The 18,565-nt window shown below is 43.1% G+C and overlaps 1 protein-coding gene across 2 annotated transcripts in view; it reads left to right on the forward strand.

Moving 5' to 3' along the window:
- SBNO1 (strawberry notch homolog 1) overlaps positions 1-16,523 on the forward strand; it is a 32,718-nt gene extending 16,195 nt beyond the window's left edge. Inside the window, exons 11-33 of one of the 2 annotated variants that reach the window (XR_011699231.1) lie at positions 357-492; positions 569-674; positions 1,921-2,074; positions 2,736-2,918; positions 3,126-3,223; positions 3,871-4,022; positions 4,566-4,763; positions 5,032-5,202; positions 5,289-5,458; positions 6,183-6,314; positions 7,377-7,512; positions 7,927-8,039; positions 8,140-8,211; positions 8,470-8,569; positions 9,085-9,159; positions 9,404-9,550; positions 9,629-9,723; positions 9,864-9,956; positions 10,373-10,510; positions 10,763-10,839; positions 11,515-11,708; positions 12,607-14,319; positions 14,362-16,523. Coding sequence is in view for 1 of the 2 variants with exons in the window: in XM_071571759.1 (XP_071427860.1) it covers positions 357-492; positions 569-674; positions 1,921-2,074; positions 2,736-2,918; positions 3,126-3,223; positions 3,871-4,022; positions 4,566-4,763; positions 5,032-5,202; positions 5,289-5,458; positions 6,183-6,314; positions 7,377-7,512; positions 7,927-8,039; positions 8,140-8,211; positions 8,470-8,569; positions 9,085-9,159; positions 9,404-9,550; positions 9,629-9,723; positions 9,864-9,956; positions 10,373-10,510; positions 10,763-10,839; positions 11,515-11,708; positions 12,607-12,749 (2,883 nt within the window). In the remaining variant the exon portion in view is untranslated. Of the gene's footprint in view, positions 1-356; positions 493-568; positions 675-1,920; positions 2,075-2,735; positions 2,919-3,125; positions 3,224-3,870; positions 4,023-4,565; positions 4,764-5,031; positions 5,203-5,288; positions 5,459-6,182; positions 6,315-7,376; positions 7,513-7,926; positions 8,040-8,139; positions 8,212-8,469; positions 8,570-9,084; positions 9,160-9,403; positions 9,551-9,628; positions 9,724-9,863; positions 9,957-10,372; positions 10,511-10,762; positions 10,840-11,514; positions 11,709-12,606 lie in introns of both variants that reach the window. The other variant, XM_071571759.1, reaches the window with a different exon arrangement.
- The last annotated feature ends 2,042 nt before the right edge of the window (positions 16,524-18,565 follow it).

Below are 18,565 nucleotides of genomic sequence, written 5' to 3' on the forward strand. Positions count from 1 at the left end.
CAAAAGTGTTACCATCATCTTGTTGCCACACAACTCAGGCACGAGAGGGAAGCTTCTTTTTCTGTAACAAACACATAAGATTCTTAAACATCGTATTTGAAGTTTACACTAAAATTATCTCTAGTGAATTATTAAATTTTTTAGTATCAACAGCACCCTCAAGAATGAGTGTTGGAAATTGTGTTCTTAAATACCGAAGGAGTAGCTAAATGTTTTCCCAAGACTTTCTGTGAAAAATGGCTAGTGTCTTGTGGGGTTTACAATTTACCTGTTGTAATTAGCAGTTTTTCTTGCTTTCTGTTTGAGCTCCCCATCCTAAAAATGTGGGACAAAGTTTTTCCTTAATTACAGTTCAGATTGTATTTGATGAGTGTCATAAAGCAAAGAATCTGTGTCCTGTTGGTTCATCAAAACCAACAAAGACAGGTCTGGCTGTATTGGAACTTCAGAATAAACTTCCCAAAGCCAGGGTTGTTTATGCCAGTGCCACAGGTATGTGCTGCTGGGTTTGCACTCGGTGTCTCTGGGTGGTTTTGGTGGCACTGGTACAGACTGTTCTTCTCCACAGGTGCATCTGAGCCAAGAAACATGGCCTATATGAACCGCCTTGGAATATGGGGGGAAGGAACTCCCTTCAGGGAATTCAGTGATTTTATTCAGGCTGTTGAAAGAAGGTAATATTTCAAAGACCTACAGCAAGAACACACACAGTTGTGGCTGCCTGTGCTCTCCAGTTCCTTGTCTTCACTCACTTAATCCTCTCCAAACATCTCCTGTCACACCAAGAACTTTCTAACTCTGGCTTCTAAATCTAACAGAAATGTATTTTATCTTGGGTGGTGAGAAGTTGGATGTTTCACTTGTGCACAGCAAATCAGGAGGGGCTTTAGAAGCTTGCTGGGAAAAGAGCCCTCTTAAATGTGGGTGTTAGGAAAGGAAAAGCCTTTGCTGCTCCCTGTGAGAACAGGCCATGTGTGCTGAGTGTGCCCAGTGTAGTTTGTGGCTCACTGTTTGCAGAAGGCCTCAAATGTCTATGCATCAACTCAGGCAGTTTAACAGGAGGAAACTCAGTCCTGTGCTTCCTGGCATAAGAACCCAGTTCAAGGGAATTCTCTCTGCTCTTGCAAAGTACTTCATGTTTCAGAATGTGTCAATAAAACTAAATGTGAGAGGTCAGAAAACACCACTGCTGCATTCTTTGGTAGGTAAGCACCTTAATATGATGTGTTTTGCCTACTTAAAAAGAATTTTGAGCACTTCAGAATGCCTCAGTAGGGCTTAGTAAGCATTTTGTTTACCATCTGCGTGTTGCATGACTTTCCTAGACTGTGCAAGTGTAGTCTCATTTCATTACTGAGTGTGGATCAAATGAGCAATAATGAAAATTCAGCCCCAAGCCTCTGAGTGGGAAAGCTTTGCAGGTGACTTCTGTGCTCTCCAGGTATTGCTGAAGGGGTGTTGCTGTGGAGGAGAACTGAAGTTACCTACTAATTAAATAATTTTCATACCAGCATAAACCTGAACAGCTTACTACATTTTGTATTAATTATTTTAAGTCTTCAGTGGAGTCTGTAAAATCACAGTACAAGATTCTGTTAACATTTGGACCAGCTTCATTATCCAATTAGTTGTAAGGAGCTGTCTCCTAATGCTTCCTAGGTCAAAAATAATTGAGTTCTACCTCTTGGGATACACTTAGTACAAGGCAGGGATACAGTTTAATGTTAAAGGCTAAAATTCAAGACCCCCTGATTGGGTGTGTTTAACCAAACAGTACTAATGGTTTCAAAAACCTTTCACATTTGTTGTAAACATGCTATTTTCTTTTAGATCACTTGAGGTTGTGGGGGTTTGGGTTTTCTTAACAAATCCTCACTCTTGGAAATACTAATATGGACTTAATTTGTTCCTTTATTTTAGAGGTGTTGGTGCCATGGAAATAGTTGCCATGGATATGAAGCTGAGGGGAATGTACATAGCAAGGCAGCTGAGCTTTTCAGGTGTAACTTTCAAAATCGATGAAGTTCTGCTTTCACAGGAATATGTTAAAATGTACAACAAATCTGTGAAACTGGTAAGAAACCCTTTTTTAAACTTGCTTTCTGTCTTGAGTTCTGAGAGGTTCAAGTTGGTTGAAATTTGCTTGCTCCTGAAATACCCTGTTGAGAGATGGGAATGTCATCTCTTTGTCTTGTTTAATGTAAAGGTTTCTCCATTTAAGACTTGGCAAAAGCTGTTAATTCTTGTTCTGAGTCATGAAAGGTGCAGTTTTGGCTCCATCTTCCAGTACCTGCCAAATCCACTGCCTTCCAGCAGCACTTCAGAGAGTTTGGTCGCTGTTGCCCAAGATAAAGCTGTTTTGTTGGCCCTACTTTTGTGCTCCACTGCCTCCTTTTAGGCAAACAAATGTGGGGGGTTTTTCTCTTCCTGGGATGGTGTTTAATAATTAATTATGGGCATTGTTCTCTGCATTCTTACCTGAATGTATTGCTGTGTGTGTTTGCTTTGGTAGCAATGCAAATGTATCTGCTTTTTATTAAGAGAGTAACTGTCTGCTGAACTTACCAGGCCACAGCTGGTTCCTTTTTTGTGAGCTTTGCTGTCTGATGCGTTTCCTTAAAATGCAGTTTCATAATACTGTATCTTCAAACTCTTCTGTGTTTACTGGGATATTAAACAATGTATCTCTGAGCCGAGAAATGTGACATGTAAAGGCATTACCAATTCCCCTGCAGTGGGTCAGCGCCAGGGAGAGGTTCCAGCAAGCAGCTGATCTCATCGATGCAGAGCAGAGGATGAAGAAGTCCATGTGGGGGCAGTTCTGGTCAGCACACCAGAGGTTTTTCAAGTACCTCTGCATAGCATCCAAGGTGAAGAGGGTGGTGCAGCTTGCTAGGGAAGAGATCAAGAATGGCAAAGTAAGTTGATCAAGACCTATTTTTAAACATTTTCTTAATTGTAAAACTATTAGATAATTTTTATATATAACTCAAATCTTTTCAGCCCTAGTAGTAACATGATTTTGTACTTTATGGTCTTGAAGCTATTTAATGAGCAGAAATGCAGGCCAAATAAACTCATATCTCAGTCTTAGTGACAGTGTGTGGTGCTTGTTTGTCCTTCAGTGTGTTGTCATCGGCCTGCAGTCGACAGGAGAAGCGAGAACTTTGGAAGCTTTGGAGGAAGGTGGTGGTGAACTGAACGACTTTGTTTCGACAGCAAAGTAAGACTGAAGTTTTAGAACTGTTCTTTACAAAACTGATGTTCATCCAGCTTTGTGTGTGTCTGATTTGTCCTTTGATGTGCCAAAGGTGCATCAATGCACAGGAAGCTGGGAATCCTTTAGTGCTGATGTTCTTTACTGCAGCTGCCTGTGCCTAAAATCTGGCAGTATTGCTCTGCTGAGCCATTGGTTAGTTCCTAGTTCTCCTGGCATTCCAGAATTTTCAGCAGCTCATACTGTTCTCCTCAAACTGGGAGTGGGGCAAGGCTTGCTGAGTGTGTGCTGCATTTGTACCAGGGCAGGTTACAGACCATGACTCCCCTCTTTGAGATGAGCCAGAGCCAATCCTGAGGCTACCTCGCTGAAGATCTTAATTTAAATTAATCTGTTACTTAAACAGAGCAATAAAAAACGGCAGTAGCAATACCAAAACCACATTTAATAACTTGTAAGTAACAGTGCTGTAAAATAAATAACTCCTGCTTTTAAGGTGACAAATCCAGTAATGGGGGTGATAATACTCAGAGTGCTCCTGTGCACTCACAGGGAATCATTCTTCAGAGCAGTCAGGCAAGCTGTTAAATTGTTACAGGTTTGCACTTTAAATAAATGCAAATTCCACTGAAGAACCTTTTTTTCTTACACAGAGGAGTATTCCAGTCTCTTATTGAAAAGCACTTTCCAGCTCCCGACAGGAAGAAGCTGTTCAGCTTGTTGGGAATTGACTTGACTGCTCAAAGTAACAACAACTCGCCCCGAGACAGCCCTTGCAAGGAGAACAAAATAAAGAAAAGAAAAGGTATTGCTTAAGTTCTTAGACTAATGCCATAGTGAAAATAGCAAAGAGCTGCCTGGGAGTGAGCTTTGGAAAAAATATGGGAATATCTGTACAGTCATCTGTGAAAGAGCATGTATTGCAGCCCTCTTAGGACTGTTGTTAGAGATGGCCATTAATAGATGTACAAACTGCTGCTGCTGCAAAATATCCTGTACAGTTGGGTACTTCTTGCTCAAAGTTGGATTGATCTGTTGTGGGCCCAAAGTGCCTTGCACAGACTTCCTAATGCAACCACACAAATAATTGCTTTCTTCTCCTTGAGGCTCAGTAAAGAGAAGCCTAATACCACCCTCCTTCTCAAACTGATTATCTTCTTCCCCAAAAGTAGGGGATGATAAAAAACCTGGGAGAAGGGTCTTGCTTTAAACAGAAATGCTTTCAGACAGTTCTGTTTTCAGAAGTTGATTATTTTTCTAATTTGTGTGCAGCAGTGATAAAACAAACCTCAGAGTGTAGACTACAGGGTTTAAAATAAATTCTTTTTCTTCTGGGGTGATGGATTAGGTGAAGAGATAAGCAGGGAAGCCAAAAAAGCTCGCAAGACCGGGGGCCTTGCAGGCAGCAGCTCTGATGAGAGTGAAAGTGAATCTGATGCTTCAGACAATGAAGAGAGTGACAATGAGAGTTCCAAATTCTTGAGTTCTGGAGATGATGATGATTTCAACCCCTTCAGAGATGAGTCCAGTGAAGATGATGAAGATGGTAAGAGAGTTTAAGTGTTTGATCAAGCTGTATTTGCAGATAAGAAGCAGAAAGTTTTTCCTGGTCATTCCAGTGACCAGCAAGTGTTTGCTAAGCATGTAGTTCAGTTCCAGTGAGACTGGAATTAGCACTAGAATGTAAATCTTCAATTGGATTTTACACACTGGAGTTCAGACTTGTGTCTGAACTTTTTACAACAAGAATGTATTTTTTTTCAAACGGAAGGATGGCTGTTCAGTAAATGTTTGACATTTTTGTTTTACTTTAGACCCCTGGCTGATTAGAAAAGAGCATAAAAAAAATAAAGAAAAGAAAAAGAAGAAAAGCATAGACCCAGATTCCATTCAAAGTGCCTTATTAGCCTCTGGTCTGGGATCCAAACGACCCAGCTGCTTCACTTCCACTGTTGGCACCACCACCTCGAGTACCAACACGTCTGGTAAGAAGTTGCTTTGATGTTGATTCACTTTCTTAGCAGTTGGGCAATAAAATCCTAAATCTCAAAGAGTCTCTCTTAAATTTCAGCGAACAGTAACACAAACAGCAGCTTTGTAACGAGTCAGGATGCTGTTGAAAGGGCCCAACAAATGAAAAAAGAACTGCTGGATAAACTGGAAAAGCTGGCTGAAGATCTTCCACCTAATACACTGGACGAGCTTATAGATGAACTGGGTGGTCCTGAAAATGTTGCAGAGGTAGGCTGCTGCTCACGTGAGAAAAATGGGTGTTCTTAAAGAGCTGGTTTATCAGTTTTAGGCAGTAATCTCACAGGAATGAGAGTAGATATTACTTTGCTGGATGGCTCTGAATTAAAGAGAAACTCAAAGATTGTATTATAATACAGCAAAAAGCTCTGAATAGGTGAACAGGTTATTTCAGAGACTGAGAGTTTCTTATTGGGCAAATCACATCAGCTTCTCTTGCTTTCTCTAACTAGCTGTAGTCGATTTGAAGCTTTAATTCATCCTCCAAGGCAGTGGAGATTAAGAACCTGTATGTGTTAATAAAAAGCCTGTTTAATTATTCCCTCTTTCCCAGTAACTTCAGAAACATGTCTTCGAGCTGCCTGTCTGTATCAAGTGGAAACATCACTGTGATTTAAAAGACCCTGTCAAAATCAGTGACAGTCTGAGTTTATTTTCTTAGCACTGCTGGTAAATCCCATGTGAACTGTAGCATAATAGTACAGCATTTTTACATAGATAGGCTTTGTTATGCTTTTGGTTCCCTGAGTTACCTCTAAATAAGGGTTCCATATAGCACATTATGGCATCCACCAGAAAGCAACCCAGGTTCTCTAATGCGCTTTTGCACTTGGAATAAATTACATGGATAAACAGCAACATTACTTGGAGCTTTTGGTCATGGACTCGTGTTGATATTGCTCTGAAGAGCTCATGTTCCCTTTTCCTTTGGCAGATGACGGGCCGCAAAGGCAGAGTGGTGAGCAACGACGACGGCAGCATTTCCTACGAGTCCAGGTCTGAGCTGGACGTGCCTGTGGAGATCCTGAACATCACAGAGAAGCAGAGGTTCATGGATGGAGATAAGGTGATCCTTAGCAAGATAAACTGGGCCAGGTGCCATAGTGACACTGAGCTGTTCCAGTTGTGCTCCCACTATCCCACTGCTCACTGCTGTGGGCTTTGCTTTCCAAGTCAGTGTGTCCCACTGTGCCTGGAAGGTCAGGCTGCAGTCTGGGTGACCTCAGAGGCCCGTCCTTGGGGTGTTCCCCCACGTGCCTAACTGAATGCTGGCACCTTTAAGCTGGTCTTGTAAAACAACACATGTTTAAAAGGCAGATTTGTGACTCATATCTTTGATTCATTGATCTGGATTACTTGTACCTCTCCTTCCAAGAATAAATAAATTGGGAAATGGGGAAAACGACTGACTTGTTAACAGTGAAGGGAAAAGGTGGAGGTTGTTAAACCTTAACAAGGATTGAGAAGTAATTCTGGGAAGAGTGATGGCTTTTGCCCTTTACATTGCACTCTGAAAGAAAATCCTGACTGGAATTAATGGTAGGATTGAAGCTGATAAAAGAAGGAGGGAATAAAAACCCTTCCCAGTGGTTCACTTGGGCTGTGCTGCCACAAGAGGGCAAATGGAGTAAATGTCTCTGTGTGGGACTGGTGTGGTCTGTTGTGACACTTGAGGTGAAGGGCTTTGTTCCTGTAAGTGACTTGTGCACAGTGTAAACGTTTACATTCTTGGAAGGCAAATGATTCAGGCACTAGGCTGGTTGGATCCTCTTCCTTACACAGCATTACCAACACCTCTGTGTCCCCCCGTTTCTGAAGTGCAGGCCAGTGTCAGAAACCTGCCCTCTGGAATGGCAAGACTGCAGCATAAACCACCTGTTTTCAGTTGCACAGAGATGTTGAAAAGTAAAGCAAAACCCAGTCCTTTCACTCAAAAAAACCTCATTAGCATCTCTAACTCTGATAGAGGGAACCACTCCTGTTCTCCCCTCCCTCCTCCTTGCGATAGGAAGACCCACTAACAGTGAGACTATTCCAGGCCCATGTTCAGTAATGTTATAAAATGAGAAGTTTTTCTTAGAAACTGAAAGCTGAATCTTGATCTTGGGTTTATTTTTCTGCGTTCAAGAACATTGCCATCATCTCGGAGGCCGCCAGCTCTGGGATATCGTTGCAAGCAGACCGGAGAGCCAAGAACCAGCGGCGGAGAGTTCACATGACCCTGGAGCTGCCTTGGAGTGCAGACAGGGCAATCCAGCAGTTTGGTAAATTCCTCTTCTTGTATCCCTCCTTCCCCTGGCAACCTCAGTAGTACTGACTGAATGTACTGCTGACTCAGGGCAGGTCAGACTAAGTAGGTGACCTCTTAAGGACCCCTGCAGTCTCCTTTGCCCATGAGCAGAATCAGCTTTATCTACAATCACAGCTAATTGTCCTGAAAGTTTTGAAAGAAACCTCACAAACAAATCTACGCTGCACCTTTGGAGTTTTATTCATGTATCAAGAGTTCCCACAACTGCAGAGCACCTCCGTGCTGCCTTCTGTTGGCTGTAATGCAGCAGGAACTCTTTTTCAGCAGGATTAAGTTGTACCTTTTTTCCTTTCTCTTCACAATTCATAGTTTATTAGAAATTTCCCATGAGTTTATGTAACATTTGTGCTTCTATTTAATTATCCAGGAAGAACTCACAGATCTAACCAGGTGACTGCTCCAGAGTACGTGTTCCTCATTTCAGAACTGGCAGGAGAGCAAAGATTTGCATCCATCGTTGCAAAAAGACTGGAGAGTTTGGTAAGATTGTTTGAAGAGCTCTGAGCCTTCATTTGAGAAAATACAACTTCGAGTTCTTTTTCTTGAAATTCTATTTAATGGCAATGTTGTGTCTTAACAGGGAGCCCTCACCCATGGGGACAGAAGGGCCACAGAAACTCGAGACCTCAGCAGGTTCAATTTTGACAACAAGGTGATGGTTCTGTTTCTGTTGGAAAACTTGTGCTGTGGTGCTTATTCCACAAAAGGTCTTTTTCATTTCTCATCTCTAACTATGTCACTTTCTGGGTGGGAGGCCTCTTTCTGAGGTAGCCAGTAAATAACATTTCCTTTACTATTGCAGACAAAAATGTTTGATTGTGAATTACTAGTACTTGTTAGACTGTGTGCTTGGGGCTGAGACACAAACACTGGATCACATTGATAGAATAACTTTCTTTTTCTTACACAGTATGGCAGAAATGCCTTGGAGATTGTTATGAAATCCATTGTGAACTTGGACTCCCCGATGGTCTCACCTCCACCTGATTTTCCTGGAGACTTCTTCAAAGGTAAGATAATTCACTGGCTGCAGTAGCTTCCTTTTGATCCTTCTCCAGTAGGCAGAAAATGCAAATAAATCGAGAGCTCTAAACATTGTTACTATTTAAACTGATCAGCTGACACAGATGGGAATAACAGCCAGGGAGAGTCTGTGCACGTTGCTTGAATGTTGAAGTTCACGTATGAAACAAGATCTGGAACTCTCAATAGAAGGAGTGTTCTATATCTGCTTGGCCAAAATGTTAGATACAGTTCTTCAGCTTCATTTCCCCATTATCCATTGTAATATCTGGTTCTCATCCATGGTGCCACTGGTGGTTTTCCCTGGCTGTGCTTCCTGGAGGGGCAGAAGGCAGAGTTCTGTCTTGCTTATTGATGTATTAGGTAGAAATTGCAAGTAGTGAATTTTAGGGGTGTCACAGTTTTGGAATGGGATCCTGTTGCTAAACAAGCTGTTATTTCATTGGGCTATTTTTAGATGGCAAAGCAGCTCTGATTGAACTTCCCTCTCTTTCCTTCCTAGATGTTCGTCAGGGATTGATTGGCGTGGGCTTGATAAACGTGGAAGACAGATCTGGGATCCTGACACTTGATAAAGGTACTGGGGTGTTCAGTGTGTCCTTGGGATGCTGCTGGGAATATCATGTGTCACGACAGTGGATTCCTGGCAACAGGACTGAACTTGTAACCATCTTCAAAGAAGCCACTTTTTAGAACTTAATGTTTTCTTCATTGCTGAAAGAATGGATTTAAGTAGTCTGAGACTGAGTACTGATTGAGAGGTTGTTGTTACCAAACTTAATCGTTGTTGACCTAATACATGCTTTTGGGTTTTTTTAAAGATTATAACAATATAGGAAAATTTCTGAATCGAATTCTGGGCATGGAAGTCCATCAGCAGAATGCTTTGTTCCAGTACTTCTCTGACACGTTAAATGCAGTTATTCAAAATGCTAAAAAGAATGGCAGATACGACATGGGCATCCTGGGTGAGTAAATCACTTCTCAGTGCTCTGGTTCTCATGTGACAACAGAGGAACAGAATAACTCTGTGCTTTCCTTGTCAGACTTGGGCTCTGGGGATGAGAAAGTAAGGAAGGCAGATGTTAAGAAGTTTTTAACTCCTGGATATTCTACCTCTGGACATGTGGAACTGTACACAGTAAGTTAATTCTGTAGCACCTCTGTATGAACCAACAAAACCTGCATACAAAAGGTTTTTACAACATGCTCAGTTCCTGTGTGTGTAGCTGTTTGTGAGGTCTGTTCCCATTCCAATGCCTCTGCTTGGCTCTCTTGTAGATCAGTGTGGAGAGAGGAATGTCTTGGGATGAAGCAACAAAGCTCTGGGCTGAACAGACAGGTCCAGATGATGGGTTTTATTTATCACTACAGGTAAGTTTCTTCTGTCTCTTGGTTTATCTTCAGGGAAGTTTAGCATGAAAAATTTACTGTTCAAACTAATTACTGTTCAGTTTTGCAAAATACTTCGTCTTCCAAATTCATTTTATATCTGTTTATAAAGCTGAGTCTGAAGTGCTCCTTTTTAGCTGCTCAGGATATTTTCTGATAGCAATATGAGCCCAAAATAATAGCTTTTATTTAAACCTGCATCAGGAAACCAAGTGCTTTCACTGGGAGGCAAAGCTGTGAGGTTAATGTGGATCACTGTGTTCTAAAGGTGTCTTATTATTCCTGGTTGTATTGTTGCACATTCTTAGTACTCTGTGAAGAACTGTGGAATCACTTAGGATAGATACTGTCAACATATTTAAATCTAGGAAATTTTTGGTTTGTCTTTGTTTTTCCAGATAAGAAATAACAAGAAAACAGCAATTCTAGTAAAAGAAGTGAATCCTAAAAAGAAGCTTTTTTTAATATACAGACCAAATACTGGGAAACAACTCAAACTAGAAACATGTGCAGACCTGAAAAAGAAATATAAGAAGGTAACCATTAAAATTGTTTGTTTTAAACTTGAGGCAACTCAGTTCAGGTGGAATACTGAAAGAGCTCTGAGGCTTTGCTGTGGTTGAGCACTTTGCTTGTCCTTTGGGATGAATAGTTTGAAATTACACGGTGGGTGCTGTAACTCCCTGCACCATCACAGTGTTGGTGTTCTCTCCTCTCTCATAGCAATGACCAAATGGCTTTTATTCTCTGTAAGTGTTGATGTGTTTACTTCATTCCCCCTCTTCCAGGTCCCTTCTGAGGATGCTCTACCACACTGGTTGGAGCAGTACAACTCCTCTGCAGACACCTGCACCCACGCCTACTGGTCAGTGTTTGTGTGCACACCACTGCTCTCTCATGCTGGGTCATCACTTCTCCTGTTACTCTTGTGAAATCTTCCTTCTTGCTAAAGAGAATTTGTCCCATGACCAGTCAAATGACCCAGATTTTGAATGAAAACATAAAGCTTTGCACTTGCCCTGAACGCTGATGTATGAGATGAATGCTCGTGTGTAAATTACACTCAGTACAAGTGTAATGACCCAGGCTGTGCTGGAAGTGTCTTAATCTGAGCTATTACTGTCATCTGATAGTTCAAATGTTATTTGAGGGGATGTTTATATTTCATGTAGAGATGAGGTGGATGTGAGAAACAGCTGTTCTCTGCTGCCTGTTGTGTACCTGAACTCAGCTGTGGCTGAATTCCTGAGGAACAGCACAGCTGGTGGAAGTTTCAGATTGATACTGGAGCTTCTGAAATGCCCTGATCAGATCCCAGCTTTGTTTGACATACTCCCACTCTGAGGTGCCCCAGATGATGGTACCTTTGACTCAAAGCTTTTGAAGAACACTTCCCAAGCTTTGCCATCAGAGCCCTGACATCCCTTATTGTGCCTTGCAGTCCTCCCTTGACTCTGAATACGTGTTAAATAACTTCAAATCTCAAATTAGATATTTGTTTGCAGAATCCTTCTGAAAGCTTTTTTTTCTGTGTGTGCAGGAGGGGCAATTGCAAGAAGGCAGGGCTGGGGCTGGTGTGCGAGGTGGGGCTGCGCTGCCGCACCTACTACGTGCTCTGCGGCTCCGTGCTCAGCGTGTGGACGAAGGTGGAGGGCGTGTTGGCCTCCGTGAGCGGCACCAACGTCAAGATGCAGATCGTCCGCCTGAGGACAGAGGATGGGCAGAGGATCGTAGGTGAGTGTCCTGCTGCTCCTCCACAGCCACCTTGCAGGGGAAGGAGGTTGTCACTTAAAGCCCAAACAGGTTTCTGTACAAAGATGCTTCCAAGACAACAGGGTGTCTGTTGGGGAGGGGCAGAAATGCAGCTGCTGACATTGCATTTCAACAACACACACAAACACTGTTTTGAGGCAGGTTAAAGAATTAATTTTTTTTCAGCCAGGCTTTGGTATATTTATTCTCTCAGTTCTTTTGATTTACTGGCAACAAAAACATCACTCTTGGCCTGTTCCAGCCAAGCTGCATTGAAATCATAATGGCTCCACTTTTTTCCCCACCTTTGGAAGAGAATAGTAGGCCCTTGGAATAATAGTTTTCATAGTTTTGGGGGCTACTGGAAGTGTGTAGAATGTCATTTCTTCTCACTAAACCTCTCAGTGAAGCCCTCAGAGCAGGGATCTCAGAGGCTGAACTTTGTATTTTGTAAATGTGTATTTCTTGTGGATATGCAATATCATGGCAGCTCCTTGGATTTCCTGTGGATATGCAATACCATGGCACCTCCTCCTCTAGGAACAGTTTTCTAGGATGTTGGAACCAGGTTTAAACTTTCTTGGGGGTGAAAGTTATAGATCAGAGAAGTGAAAATAGATGATTTCTGGTTTCATGTGGCAGTGAGTGACACAAGAAGAAAATTTATCACTGGGGCAAAATGGCAACTTTTTCAGGTCATGAAGCAGGAGAAAGGATGTAGTGACCTGAACCTCCAAGAGGCACAACTTGTGGCTGTGCTGATTAGACTTGACACAGGAAACATTCACTGACTGTTGCATAAATTAAATGGTGGCATCCCAAGCCTGAGGTTTTAATGAACAGGTTGTTTATGAAAGAACTGACTTGCTGCTGTTCTCAGGTTTGATCATTCCTGCAAATTGTGTGTCGCCCCTCGTGAACCTCCTGTCGACGTCCGACCAGTCGCAGCAGCTGGCGGTGCAGCAGCAGCAGATCTGGCAGCAGCACCACCCCCAGAGCATCACCAACCTCAGCAACGCATAGGAGGGCAAGCTACAGGTGTTTGACTCTGGTGTTTGAGGAAAAGGCTGTAAAAGCATATCACTTGCATAAAAATCAGGGACAGATTCCAAAGAAATATAACTTTTTTCAGTTCAGTTGTGTGCTCTCAAATACTTTGGGAATAAAGAGATCTAAAAAGGTTGGTAGAACTGAAAGCCAGCAGTTGTTTATGGTGGTGCATCTGTCTTTCCTTATGCTCTCTGTAGTGCTTCCTGTTTGCTTTTACTTTTGGCCTTTTAAGCTACAAACCACAATTTGTTTGGAAATGCTTGAAAATCCCCAAGCAGGCTTTATTTTTCTCTTGTCATACAGTGCTCAGGGTTTAATGCAGTGCATCGACGCCATTGCTGTGGGAGATCTCGAATGCATGTACTGAGTATATATATAGAAAATATTATTGGGTTTTTCTCTTCAATTTGAGTTTATAAAAGCATGAAACCTTGAGATTGCACATCATGCATTCAGGTTCCTTCCCAGTTTCTGTTTGACAGTGCATGTCTTTGGAAACGGGCATGGACAGGGTGAACACACGAGGCAGGAATTCGGAGAGAAACACAGTCTTAGTTGTACAGCATTGGTTATTGCATTTTTATAGTGTTTATACCCAGGTGTTGCATTTTTTCTGGTTCTCTCCTGGGGGTTATATATTTGCGTCTACAACATGTTCTTTTTGTGATAAACATCTTAAATTAAACTTAGTTCATTTTTAATGTATTAATGGTATTCCTAATGTGTACTGCAAAGATGGCTGGATGCCTGTTTTCCTTAAATTGAAGCATTTCCTTAATCCGAGGTGGTTATGGAAACTTAAGTGCAAATTCACTTCCATCTCGCATACAATCTTCTATTTTTTACTTCATTAACGTAATTTAATTTGTCACTTGTAAGATGAAACCTTACTTGAGCTGTAAATTAGAGAATGGGAAACACTTGAGGGTTCTGCTGTATGTGCTGTTTCTGTTACCCAGTAACTTGAATACTGTTTAATATGTTGTAAGACATTGTAGAGTTTATCTGGAGCTGTTTAAAAGAAATTGTAATGTACAAATGTGAATAGTCACTTATCTATAATATGGGTAAGTTTTGTTTTGCCTATAATAGTAGATGTTTATAAGAAAGTGAAGGACAATGTTTGTCATTTCTTGCTTGCACAGGTTGCACTATTGAAAAATTGAGATTGTATAAACCTGTCCAAAAAAAACTACAAGATAATGATCTTGTAGATGTCAAATAAAAGTTATTGTACTAACAAGAAGTGGAGTCTTGTTTAGGCAATCACTGTACTCCAAAAAAACTAACAAGTCTCTACAATTGGAATTTGACAGGACTTGGCATGTTCCAGGCTGCTCTAACCAGGCTTCTGTCTTGCAGCCCAAATCTCTCAGCTGAACTCGCTAATGAGGCAAGAACTAAACTCTGCTTAAAGCTCTGTGTGTGTTTTAAGGAAGGCTCAGCTGCCAGAGCAGGATCTCTGCAGGTGGGGCACCTCTGGGAGCCACTCCGGGGTCAGAGGGAGCTTCTGTGTGACTGGGCAGGCATTCCACAGCCTGAGGCTGGAGTGTGTTCCCTTATGGAATTGTCTCTCCAGTCTGAGGCTGGAGTGTGTTCCTTTATGGAATTGTCTCCCTTGAGGCTCAGTTAACTCTGCCTGTGCCCCTTCCCTCAGCTCCCAGCCTGAGCTGTAAATCCCTGGGTTGCAGGTGCTGGGAGCAAGGGGGGTGTGCTGTGCTGGGGGGTGGTGGTGCCCTGGCAAACTGTGGAGCACTGGGCGAGGATGTCTCTGTGCCCTGTACCCACCAGTGTGTGGATTTGGCATCCATTCCAGCAACAGGGATGGGATTTTGAGGAGTGTGTTGACAGATTATAATGGCAGCAGACAGGGAACCAAACTGGGTGGGGTCTGCTCTGGCTCTTAATTTGTATTTTGTGTAAAAACTTCTGGGATCTGAGATAATGGCATTTTAGGTTCTTGACCCTCAGTGACATGGTTCTAGAAGTGGCAGGTTCACAATTACTGATATTTGTTTAGGGTTTGGGTTTGGGGGTTTTTTTACCTTTTTAAATCATTATTTTAAACACACTCAGTTCCTAAGTGCTCTTCTCAGCCTGGTGTGCTCACTTTGGTTGCTGGGATGAGCAAATACTGGATATTCCCTGTATTGATAAGCAAACCACAGTGTTGTATTTCAGCCTCTTAAACATCCCATAGACTTAGGTCCCTTGATGGGGAAAAAGACTGACAGCACTTCCAGGATCCATAAGAACTGTTCCCATTCTTCAACTTACTCTCCTTTGCCTGCTCTCTGCTTCTTGCCACCATCACTGCCTTGGCTTTGCCCCCAACTTACTAACACAGCCATGGCTTGGGACTGTTAAACATCTTAAAGGTTAACAGCAAAAAAAAATTAAAAAACAGCCTTCAAGCTACAGCAACATTTTCTCTCTTGAAAATTCCTCTCAGGTGGTTGGGGTGGGGGTTTTGGTGGCAGTTTGTTCCCTGCACAAGGTGCTGATACAGCTTGGGGAGAAAAGGAGTATAAATAGCAGTGGCTGGGTGAGGAACAGTGAGTGGTGTCCCTTTGCAGCACTGCCATGAGACAAACATCCTCCTGGGCAGGAGAGGAGACCAATTGTCACATCACATAAATTACCAGGCAAGGATGGTCTCTGTGTTTCCTGCTTGTGGGGTATTGATCTGCTTTGTACAAAATGTTGGTACATCTGAAGTGAGTATAAAACTTACAAAGGGCAGATGTCTCTGATAACAGGGGCAAAGCCACTTGGAAACTGGTATTAACTTCTGTACCATGGGAGTCCTGGAACTGCTGCAGAAAGGGAAGGTCCATATTTAAGCTGACTTGAGAACTGAAACCCAAATTTGGGGTTTCTTTTCTAAACTGTCTCTTGACACAACTGAATTATGACTTGTTTACTAGTTTGATACTTATGTCTGACACATTAAATGCAATTGTAACCTCCCACAGCAAGTTTTCCACTTTTTCCAGTGGTTCATTGGGAACACACACTTCTTGTAAGGACTTCAAGTTCCCTGAAGATGCGAGTTGTCTGCTCCATGTGTGGTATTTTCTTTGTAAATGAAGAAATCTCTGCAACCTGTAAACGCTTGTCAAGTGAATTATCCAGGGAATTTGTATTTTCCTTTTGCATTTGGAATAACTTCCCTCTGCTCCAGCACAGTCTGTACATATAAAGAGTCTGTATGTATATAGAGGTGTTCAAGGCTACTGAATATTGAATGTAAATAACTCTGTGGGGTTTTTTTTTCCTTTTTTCCCTTTCCAAGATGTAACCCTATTTTCTCAACCTGCCACATGGGCAGTTTGTGTGTACTTTGAAATACATATAGAGTATATACAAACCTCCCAGGGTGTGTGTGTGCATTGGGGATGTCATGTCTTGTCATCAGTTTGTTCCATCATCCTGTTGATGCTCTGTGGCTTTATTCTCTATTTTTAGTGTATTATGCATTTTTCTGAGAGAAATGGATCCTTGATGTCTTTCAGTGACACGGTGCCTGTATCAGAGAAAAATATTTGAGGTTTTTGTTTCCTTTATCTTTTCAGTTATTGAGCTTTAATCTTAGAAACATTTCCACTTTCTCCCAACTGTTTCTCCAGTTGTGCATTCAGGGGCCTCCTATGATCGGAGTTCTAGAATTAAATTCTGAGCTGAGGGTTTGTTTGGGGTTTTTTAATTGTTAAATAAATTAAACCAACTACTGTGTTGGGACTTTTTCCCCCCTCTTTTGTGTTGTGGAATTTGCCCCCAGAGATGCTGGAACACGTTCCAGCAGCACATCTGCATATATTGAACATCCTCCTTGTCACTCCATTTTAGGATCCTCCAGACCAGCAGAAGTCATGTTGTCATGAACCAAACAGCTTTTCTTTCCAACCCCTTGAATCCCCAGAACTTAACCTGGTTCATCTCACTGGTTAATTAAACTGCCTTTATTGGTAGTTAAGAGCAAATTCACAACATTCTCTGAATGTTAATTGCAATGATCTTAAAAAAGGGAGGAGAGTTTATAAAAACTGTATCAAGATTGGAAAGTATCAACTTCTTCATGTTTTATGCAAAGCATGCAAATACCTTTCCTTCATCCAAAGAGTTAGTTTGGGATAAACAGACTGCTCTAATCTTATGTTTGTACATCATCTTATATTGACTTTTGTTCTCATTTTCCCTAAATCTGGAAAAGTGATGATGCCAAGTTCTCAGCAATAAGTGAAGGTGCCCAAACCTCAGACTTTAATTATTCATTTTCACAAAGCAGCAGACTTTGTTCTGTAAGCAAGGGAGAAATGTCTTAAGAAAGGTTTTGGTTGGCTCCTTTCCAGCATGTAAATAATACACCTTAAAAATGCCAGCGAGGCAGCACATGAGCTGACGCTTCTTCCCTTGGAAGTGCAGGGCTGGTTTGCGTGTTCCTTCCTTCCACCTTTATGAAGTAGATGAACTGACTGTGTCTGGTAAAGACACAACGAATTGCAAGGCATGAAACGAAGATTTAGCCAGAGAGACTTAAATCCTAAACTGGGGTGCAAGTGGTTTAATTGCTGCTGGGTGAGGTCTGTCCTGAAGTCACTGGGCGGGAATACAGCGGTGGATGGGAGCGGTGGAGCAGTGAGGATGTGAGTCTGCAGCTGGCTCTGCAATCTCGGCGTTGCCTCTCCCTGTGGCCTTTGGGAGAGGGCAGAGCTTGGGAAGGGGATTTTCCTGGCCACAGCTCCTGCCTGCTCTTGTGATGGGCCCCCAGTTCTGCCATGCCCAGCTCAGGCTTCTGAGCCTCGTGCACCCCACTGGCCTTTTGCTGCTTCCCAGGACAGATTCAGCAAAGTGCTGGTGTTTCCTCCCTTCTCTGGCAGGAGGAAAACCCATCCCAAGCCTGTGAGCTGTTGGGGAGGGGAGGATGCCCCAGCCTGCCCTGCAGCCCCTTTGGGCAGGGGAGTCAGGCCTCGGGGCTCTGCCTTTGGCTCAAACCTCCCTGTGCTGCGTCTGAGCCTGGCAAGTCTCGGCCTTGGGCTGCGCTGCCTAAACCACCGTCTGCCAGGGCTGTAAATCCTTCACATCCGGGACTGTCCCTCCCTCTCTGTGCACACAGAGTGACATGGAGGCACTGCCAGGTGGCTGCCAGGCTGAGCATCTGCCGGGGGAGCTACAGCGTGTTCAGAGAGACCTGGGGGGACCCCACGGCCTCCCCTCTTTGCTTTGGGAGGGGAAGGAGGGTTTACAGTCACTGCTCCAGGGCAGGAGGCTGCTGTCATCCCTCAGGTAGATGTTTAGGCAGAGATTGATCATTTGGTTGCTAAAAATACTTGATGTTTCCAAGCCCTGCTGCTGTGGGATCACCCTGTCCTGCTGCCTCAGCTGGGAGAGAATCAGCACTGCGAGAGTGCACACTCCAGTTTGGCAAGAGGCCTCAGGGCTCTCCCTTCTGCTCTGAGCAGTGTCCTGGGGCAGGAGCTCAGCAGGAATGCCAGAGTCACCCTGGCAAAGCCTGTGTCTGGGCTCTGGGCTGGCTGAGGGGAGTGCTGTGCCTGGCAGTGCCAGCCCAGAGCTGTACAGCACTGACCAGAGGCCACCCATGCCACATACAGCACTCCAGAAACTCTGCTGCATCCCTGTGATTTACCTCTGGCTTTCCTCCTTCCCCCTTCTCACTGCTCCTCTCTCCCCCAGCTCTGAGTTGTTGTGAAGCTCCACATTCCTTTCCTCACAGTCATTTCCATTTTCCAGTCCTGGGCTTTTCTTCCACTCTCTCCTCCACTTCCTTT

Source organism: Pithys albifrons, chromosome 17 (assembly GCF_047495875.1).
Source record: "Pithys albifrons albifrons isolate INPA30051 chromosome 17, PitAlb_v1, whole genome shotgun sequence".
Lineage (NCBI taxonomy): Eukaryota > Metazoa > Chordata > Aves > Passeriformes > Thamnophilidae > Pithys > Pithys albifrons.